This window comes from Falco cherrug, chromosome 3 (genome assembly GCF_023634085.1).
Source record: "Falco cherrug isolate bFalChe1 chromosome 3, bFalChe1.pri, whole genome shotgun sequence".
Lineage (NCBI taxonomy): Eukaryota > Metazoa > Chordata > Aves > Falconiformes > Falconidae > Falco > Falco cherrug.
Window position 1 is genome coordinate 119,923,969 of NC_073699.1, and position 9,148 is coordinate 119,933,116.

General features: G+C 55.5%; 1 protein-coding gene across 1 annotated transcript; it reads right to left on the reverse strand.

The window, feature by feature from the left end:
• Nucleotides 1–2,099: 2,099 nt before the first annotated feature.
• Nucleotides 2,100–3,735, reverse strand: POU3F1 (POU class 3 homeobox 1). The gene has a single exon (XM_005439665.2). It carries the CDS (start codon nucleotides 3,718–3,720, stop codon nucleotides 2,599–2,601), a length of 1,122 nt encoding a protein of 373 aa, XP_005439722.2. The 5' UTR covers nucleotides 3,721–3,735; the 3' UTR covers nucleotides 2,100–2,598.
• Nucleotides 3,736–9,148: the final 5,413 nt, after the last annotated feature.

A 9,148-nucleotide genomic window follows, 5' to 3' on the forward strand; every position in this document is an offset into this window, starting at 1 on the left:
ACAAGTTCTTCTAAGAGAGGCAAACCTTTGGGGCATTTGATTTTTAGAACGGCTGAGCACTGCAGCACTGCAGAAATAAGATATATAAAGTGTGCTTTATTTTTGCTGTTCAACAGCATGAAAGAGCTAATGCAGTGGGGCTGCCAGCACCTGATCCAATCTGACAAACCGAACAACCCAAGGGTGCGCGTCCTCCCCAGCACTCACAGCACATCTCATCCATTATGAGAACGCAATGTGAAAACTGACCCTTCCCTTCTAAGTATCAACATAAATACTGTTTGCCAGCCAGGTTAGTTCACAACGAAGAGGCTACTGAAATCGCTCCTGGTACAGAAAAGCAGTACAATTAATCTCTCAACGCAAACAAGGTTTTGTTTTCTTTAAAAAAATAAAACCTCTTTTGTTCGTTTCTGATTTTGTTTCTTCTTCCTTTAAAGCCTGGCTATCACACAGAAATTCCTAAGTAAAGGCAGCAGAGTACAGCATTGCCAAACATTACACAATGGTATGTGTGTGTGCAACACACAAAAGAATAGCTAAGGCAAGATTTTCAGAGTTGAAAATTAATTTAAATGCTTTCATGATACATTGACTCGAACCCTTGAATCACCGTGCTCCTTCACTTACTGGAGTGTATCATCTAAGCTACTGCATATGCTCAGTTACTTAGAAATCAGTAAATACTTGGTAAACATAGCACAACTTTTAAGAATTCGGGATCTCTACAACAGCCCTACAATTCTGTGCTTTTCTATTAAAAAACAGTCTCAATACAGCAAAGGAAGCTAAGTCCGTAACAAAAGCTGACAAAACATACCATGCTCACTGAATCCTTTGAGATTTGTTATTATGCTCCGCATGCAAAGGAAAGTTATTAATACACTAAACTGCAGCATCTGCTAGCTTGTTTGTACCACAAAGCGAACCACTTCTTTACATACTTGTGAGCATCAAATACAGTATTTAATGAAATAACTGCTCAAAGTGACTTTATTTTAAAATCTCAAGATCCAGTTTACTAGAATTTTGAATGAGAACTTAGTTTTGTCTTAGCTGATGTAGAAAAGCTACATTTTAAGAGACATTGCAAATGAGATCATTTGTAACATTGTCTATTGCAAATATATTGTTGCTTAGGCAAGTTATACACCCCCCCAAAAGGCACAGATCGCAACAAAATCAAACCTCAGCGAGGACTAAAATTTTCATGTCTAAATTTTCAAGTGCAAGTCACATTTGATACGTTAAAAAATTGTATATAAATATATATATATATATATATAAAATTAATTCGCTAGGCATTCCTGTGCAGGATGCAGCGGGATCACCAGAAAAATCCCCTTTTCAGCCTGACCAAGAGTCAGGGAAGGAAAGCGGTGAGCACCAAGATGCTCCAGAACACGGTTAAGTTATCTGCCAGAGAAAAAGAAAGAATCTGGGGCTTTACTACCAGATTTCGCCCAAGCCTTGCGGCAGTGCAGGGGCTCTGCACAGGCCACGTTTCCAAAGTTTTCCCAACGCACGGCAGGAGGCGAGGGACCCGCTCGGTCGGACGCAACCCTGACACGCGACTTTTCTCGACGTTTTGCTGAAAGAGAAGAGGTTTAGCGTGGAGATGCGCGCGGGTGCTCCCAGCAATAAAGACCGCAGCCCCTAAGTCTGCAGCCTTTCTTGGCCAAACGGCCAAGGATCGGGGCATGGAAGCGGGAAAGGGTAAAACCTGGTGCCACCTGACGGCCCGGGATGTGGGCTGGGGGATGCGGGCCTCTCCGCGGCCGCGCTGCCCAGCGCACAGCGCAAACTGCGGACGGACGGCTGCGTTCAGAGCCGCTTCTGCTGGCGCTGCGGGCGGCAAAAAGTTCGGTTCGGAGCCGCGGAAGAACGCGGCGGCACCAGCACGGAGCCGCGCCGGGCCGCTCCCCCGGGCGCAGGGGCTGCGCAGCGCGGCGGCTCCGGGGAGCGCGGCCCGGGGCGGGGGGAGCACCGGCGGCCCCCGCCTGCCCCCGGGGACGGAGCGCGGCGGCGGGGGGCGCGGGGGGCCCGGGGAGGGAGCGCGCCCGGGCCCGCAAAGACGACACGAGACCGGTTCCTGGGTAAATGGTTTATGTAAGTAATAAAATATTTACTATAACATAAATAGAAACGTACCCTCGCAGTCTACATTGGTTTTGCAATAAAGATACAAACAAAAACCGAAACCCAAGGGGATGGACCGGACCGAACCCACCAGCGGGGGGGGTGGGGTGGGGTGGGGGGAGAGCTCCGCGCACGGTTAGAAAATAAATAGAAACGGGCCGGGAAGCGGCGCCGCAGCGTCCCCCGGACGGGCCCGGGCCGGGCCGGGCGGAGCGGGGCCGGGGGTCGCCGCCGCCCCGGCGGCCACGCGAGGAAGGGAATAAATTAGAATCGCAAACCTTTGGCTACTGCTGCTGCGGCCGCGGCGGCCCCGGCGCGCGGGGGGCCCGCGGCGGGCGAATAAATAGCGCGGGGCGCGGAGCGGCGCGGCCGGGCCAGTCTGAGGAATAAATTAAAGCGCGTCCCCCGCGCCCGCGCCCGCTGCGCCGCCGTCGGGGCCGCGGTGGCGGGGCCCGGCAGTCACTGCACGGCGCCGGGCAGCGCGTGGTGCAGCGGCGACGTGTCCGCCTGTGCGTAAACGTCCTCCATGGGCGGATGCGGGACCCCGGCCGGCGTCATGCGCTTCTCCTTCTGCCGCCGGTTGCAGAACCAGACCCGCACCACCTCCTTCTCCAGCTGCAGGGAGTCCGCCAGGGAGGTGATCTCGTGCGCCGAGGGCTTGGGGCACTTGAGGAAGTGGTTCTCCAGGGCGCCCTTGACGCCCACCTCGATGGAGGTGCGCTTCTTGCGCTTCCGGCCCTGCGCCGCGATCTTGTCCAGGTTGGTGGGGCTGCCCGTGCTGGAGTCCGTCTCCTCCAGCCACTTGTTGAGCAGCGGCTTCAGCTTGCACATGTTCTTGAAGCTCAGCTGCAGCGCCTCGAACCGGCAGATGGTCGTCTGCGAGAAGACGTTCCCGTAGAGGGTGCCCAGAGCCAGCCCCACGTCGGCCTGCGTGAAGCCCAGCTTGATCCGCCGCTGCTTGAACTGCTTGGCGAACTGCTCCAGGTCGTCGGAGCTGGGCGCGTCCTCGTCCGACGGCTCGGGCGGCCCCAGCGGCGGCGGCGAGGCCGCCAGCTCGTGGGCACCGGCCTCCTCGGCGCCCAGCGGGTCGCGCAGCCCGTGGTGCAGCGCGGGCGCCGGCGGGCCCAGCATCCCGTTGAGGCCGGCGTAGGGCTGCGCGTAGAGCAGCGGCTGCCCCGACGGCGGCGACATGGGCGGCAGGTGGTGCGCGCCGCCCTGCGCCCAGCCGCCCGCCGCGCCGCCCGCCGCCGGCTGGTGCACCAGGTGCGAGCGGTGGTGGAAGGCGGCGGCGGCGGCCGACAGCTCCTCGCGGGGCCCCGGCGGGCCGCCCTTGGCGTGCTCGGCGGGCGGGAGGTGCGCGCCGCCGCCGCCCCCGCCGCTGCCCCAGTCCGTGCCGGCGCTGGGCAGCCACTGGTGGTGCGCCAGCCCGACGGCGTGCCCGGCGGCGGGGGCCAGCCCCTGCAGGTACTCGTGGTGCATCATCTTCTGCACCTCGCGGTACGTGGTGCCCTGGTGCAGCCGGTCCCCGTCGGGGTGCATCAGCGCGGCGCTGCGCGGCAGGTACTGCGCGGTGGCGGCCATGGCCGTCTGCGCCGCTCCGCGCCGCGCCGCGCTTTAGAGCCGCGCGCCGGGGCGCCCGGCCGCCGCGCGCCGGCCCCGCCCCCGCGCCCCATTGGCCCGCCCGCCGCCGCCGCCGGCCCGCGCCGCTCCGCCATAGGGCGCCGCCGGCACGGGGCGCCGCCCCGCGCTTCCCGCCACCATTGGCCGGCGGCTGGCGGCCGCTGCCGGCGGATTGGCCCGCGGAGGCGCTCGGCGGGGGAGCCCGCGTGCACCCGCCGGCGGGGCGGCCGCCGATTGGCGGAGGGCGGTTCATTCATGCCGGGCTGCCAGCGGCCGCGTGGGCCGGCCCCGGGCGCGGGGGCGCGGGGGCGCGTGCGTCGGCGCGGCGGGGGCCCCGACGGCAGCGCGGCAGGGCACGGTCCTGGGCAGTGGTGGCACGGAACGGGTCTGCACCGTGCCATTGGCACGGCATGGCAGGGTCTGACACGGCGGCATTGGCAGTGGTGGCACGGCACAGTGCCAGTGGCATGCCGTGGCGCAGCATGGCACAGCGGCAGCCACAGCGGTGGCATGACATGGTGGCATTGGCAGCAGTGGCATGGCACAGGTCTGCATGGTGCCAGTGGCACGGCATGACATGGTCTGACATGGTGGCATTGGCAGTGGTGGCATGGCACAGGTCTGCATGGTCCCAGTGGCATGGCATGGCATGGCGTGGTGTGGCACAGCCCCACCTGGGACTGCAACCCAGCACGGGGCGGCCCGGCACACCGCAAACCTGCCGGACAGTGCGGGGCCCTGCCCTACGGTCTCTGCGCCGTGCAGACCCGCACGCGGGCACTGGGCTGATCGCCGGTGGCATCTCTGCCCCGTTGCCCAGGGGTGGCCACAGGTCCTTGGCCAACGAACCCTGGGGTAACCAAGAACTGCTTGGATGCTGAAAGCCCTGATTTACCCTTTCATTAAACTTGGGCCCTGGACCCTGAGAAGTTGAGAGCTCCTTTCTCAACACCCCGTAGGATAAAGCAGGGAGGGCCAAGTGATGAAGATCTGAGCTCGTTTGGGTGTCACGGGAAATGTGGGTCTTGGAAGCAGCCTCAGAGGCAAGTCTCTGAGCCGGTTTGAGGGTTGGCACAGGATAAAGGGTGGAGAAGTTTGTGAGAAAAAAACAATGACAACAAGCAATGGACGTGTCTGGCAGTGCTGGAGAGGGGCAAGGGACACCTTAATTAACCCAGCTCCAGACTTCATTTGGGGCTTGAGGCCCAAAGTGAATCGGGATGGGCACCAGGAACATTAATCACTTCTGAAAATTAATCTTCGCCTCTGTGCTCGCATCTTACAAATGGAAGCAGAGACAGTGACCTTTGCCAAGGGCTTAGGTGAACAATGAACCACCGGATCAATACGTGTACGAGTGTAACATGTCAATGGCCGTGCACAGATGCCCTGCTCCCTCCCGCTGGAGCGGAGGCGCCTGGGCAGTGTCTCTCCACTGTTAAGGACATTAACTGCTGCCTCCCAAAAGGCTTTCCCTGACAAGATGTGCCATGTCCCTTCCCTCTGCGTTGCAGGCACTTTGCCGTTTCGCTGCACCGAAGCCCTGATTTGGACTTTGGTGACTCCAGCCCTCTGTGCCAGGACTATGGAGCCAGCAGGCAGAAGAGCTGATCTTGGCTTCTGGGCTTGGGGGGGACGGAGCGGGGCTGCTGCAACGCCCCGCACCCATGGGCTGCCCAGCGTGTACGCTGCTCACTGCCCACCTTGTGCCGGTGTGACGCCGGCCCTGCAGGCTGTGGTGAGTTGAGTCCCGGTGCTGCGGGGTGGCAGGGCCACCAAGGTGCCCGCTCGGTGGTCACCCCTGGACCCCTCTCCTGGCTGGCTCAGCCCCCGGCGCTGCTGGCTGTGCAGGATCAGGCCAGGCTGGCAAGGGCTGTCTCCTCCGGCAGGCTGGCAACACCCAGCCCAGCGGGAGCTGCTCCTGCCCTTTGCCAGCCAAGGGCCAAAGCGGCGGCTGCAGGATCCGTGCCTGCCCGTGGCGGGGGCTCGGGCGTCGTGTCAGGGGCCTGGGGAGCTGCTGGCCCTTATTTTGCTGAATCACAGAATGAACAGCTACAGGAGTGATGTGCCTTGCTGCTGGCAGGCTCAGTTTTACACTGTCCTTGCCAAAACCGACAGGTTTGGGATTGAACACGTGCATTTTTGGCTGTGGAATGATGTGTGAACCCAGTCTCTGTTTTCAGGTATATACCGCTAGGAAGAGCCTGGACTTTGCAGGAGAGATGGGTTTCATAGATCATGGAGCATATTTCATTAGGAGAATAATGGTCTTTTTTTTTCCTGAGGAATCCTTTGCAAACACTGCATACGTTTGTAATGAATATAACCCTTTCAGATGATTCAGTGACATGCTGTAAAATATCATACTTGGTTAAGCAATTTCTGTATATTTTTTTCTGACCTAGACTCATATTCATGTCAACTCTCCATGATGCAGTGCCATAATATTCAAATTTTTGGTAGCCAATTGCTTTTGATATTTATATCCATTTTTAAGGGAATCACAATGAATAAATGTGCCCAGCTTTAACTTTATGCAAAATAAGCTGTGTGTAAATCAGTAAATCATTAGTAGAAATGAATCATTTCCAAAGGCTGAGGACTGGATCGCATTTCAAACTTTCATCTATACGTATTTCAGAAGTCACTGAAGGAGGAAACACATTGTGTGTGATAACTTAGCTCCTGATCACAGACTGCACAGCAGTATTGGTTTATGCTTGATCAAATGATCTTTTCAAACCAAGGCATTGTGCACAGATTGTGCTCTGGGGTTGTTTTACTTTGTAAAAGTTGAATTTAAAGACGAAACAGCAAAGAACAGAGGAATATGAGAAATTCTCATTTAACACCTTCCTCAGCGACTCCAACTCCAGAAGTGAGAGCAAAGTGGCAAAATTAACACTTTTGTAAAACAATGGGAAGGAGGTAAAAGCAGAGGAGAGTGCTGACCCTAAGTGAAGTGGATGGGAAGGGTTAAGATCTGTCCATACAAGCGCTAATTTCAAGAGCTGGACGTGCATATTTGTGCTGCTGTTGCTGCTGAGGTGTGCGACAGAGGTGTGCTGACCTTGTTCGAAAGACCCTGTCAATACTTCAGTGTTGGAAGTAACTTTCCTTTTTAAAAAATACTTCAATTACAGGTATTATTTTTACATAGCTTTTCCAGTGCCATATCATCCAGCAAGTCCCTGTAGGAGAGCACCCAGGTTTCCTAGCAAAAGCTGGTTCCTTTGTTATGCCTAACCAGGAATATTGGCATGCAGTCCATTCCCTCTTCAAGGAATAAACAACCCCATGGGCAATGTTCGATATGATTCATTCTCTGTGTGACTGTGACGGCATCAAAACCTGCCTAATGCAGCTGGATCTGAGGCTGGTGGGAGGACTGAAATAACAAGGCAATCTCCGCACGTAGGGAAACAGAGCTGGAACCACTGCGCATGGCGAGGGGGATGCTGGCTACGCAGTGTGTGCTGCGCTCCCCTGGCTGGGTCCAGGTACCAGGGACTTGCTGTTGCCTGGGGACGAGCTGCGCTAAGGGGCAGTGTCATGTCAGGACATCACAGCTGGAAGCCTGTCTCACAGCTGGAGGAATCCTCCCCCTCAGTTTTCACTGGTCCCGCTCCGCTCCCCTCCCAGTTTAGGTTCAGCTCCTATGTGCAATGCCAAAAGCATCTGCAACACCTGACGCTGTGGTGCCATCAGGTGTAGTAGGAGAATCCATGCCCAGGAGCAGGAGGGGCTTGGGGGTGGGGGGAATCCCTCCAGCCTCCAGTTTTATCGGGGCTGAACAGCACCAGCTTTCTCTTCTGCACTGGTCCTGACTGGAAGGCTGTTCCAGAGTTAAGTTACGCTGCAGAATGATGTATCTGCTAACACCCTGTGAGGTGAGCACGTAGCGTCATGTCCTCACTTACAGGACAAATCCCACCTGAGCCAGGGAACTCAGACACATTGCAGGGGCTTTACCCTGGCCTGGGGTTAGGACTGTTGTCTCTTCTAAGGCAAAACGACGAAGGCGTTGCTGCTTCTACCTCCAGGTCAACAAGGCTCCCACACAGAAGACAGAAAATCAGTTTGAGGTGAGCTGGATTCTGTGAGCTTTGGGTCCAGGAGATACAGCAAGTGCAAAGCAACAGGGTTGTGGGAGAGGGTCTTACCCTTACAGCTGTGCATGCTGGAAGCCACCTGTTTGGGAAAACGTGGTTGTGGTTGCCTTGACAATCTTCAGTCAAGACAGAAGGTCCTTTTCGGCTGCAGTCCCTCTTTGAACAGGATTAGGCTCAGTTCTTCAGGGGTCACCCAGTTCCAAGCATGCTGTGGGTGCTCTTGGGGAGCTGCTCTTCCCCCTGCAGCGTTTGCATGATAAGCGACCTTATCGCCCGAGGGCCACTGCAGGGAAGCAGCCACTGCGCCACGGTCCTCTGGCCATGCTGGAACTGTGCCTCGAACCTGAGTCTCCTGCAGCTCGGCACGGGGTGAAGCCACCTGGGCCTCATCTCAGACACCAGCTGAAACAACTCAATTGGACATCAGCCCGGTGGGTTTGCACCATTTCCGTGGCAAGGAGAGCTACCAGCATTAGCTGTCAGCTGAGGGGTGTCCGAAAGCCAGGTCTGAACTCTGCAAGTGTGACACTCCCCTAAGGAGAGGCAGCATTTCCCAAAAGTTTTGGCATTTTGTCTAAATATCCTTCATCTAGGACTAGAGCACAGATAATAAATTTTTACTTTTTAGATGGCTATGTCTTTTGACAAAATGCTCTTTTTGTTTTGCTTATCTAAACTTGCAGAATTCTTAATTTAGTGACAATTAACAAGTTAGTGGCTGGGACAACAGTGATTTTAACCATAACCGTAGAGAGGAAGAGAGAGTGAATCGTGGAGAACAGTTAATACAGATGTACGAGGTGTGCTCACTATGATTAGCTTTAGTCATATACAGTCCTGTAATTATTTGAAAATTGTCCAGAAATGTGTTCTCACAGGGCCAAAATGAATGCAAAAAATGCTGTTGCAATCTTTTATTGAATCAATGAAATTTAGATTAGGCAGTCACTAAATTCCTATTTACACAACAGACCTTAATGGCTCCAAAGGAAGCACTCAAATGTATTCGACAAATAATCCCTATTTATGAAAGCCCCATAATATGCATTTACATAATCCCCACTTTAAAAAGCTGTATCAGCTCTAAAGTTCTTCAGCTCAGAGATATGCACCAGGGGATTAAAAGTACCAAACAAAACAAAGGGAAGTAAAATGTACACATGCACACATCCCCAGACACACACCGCAATCTTTAAGATTAACACGCAGAGAAGGAGGTAGGGATGCCACACTGGCTTTCCTCACCCCCCCCTCCACCTCCAGCAGTGTTTGTGCAT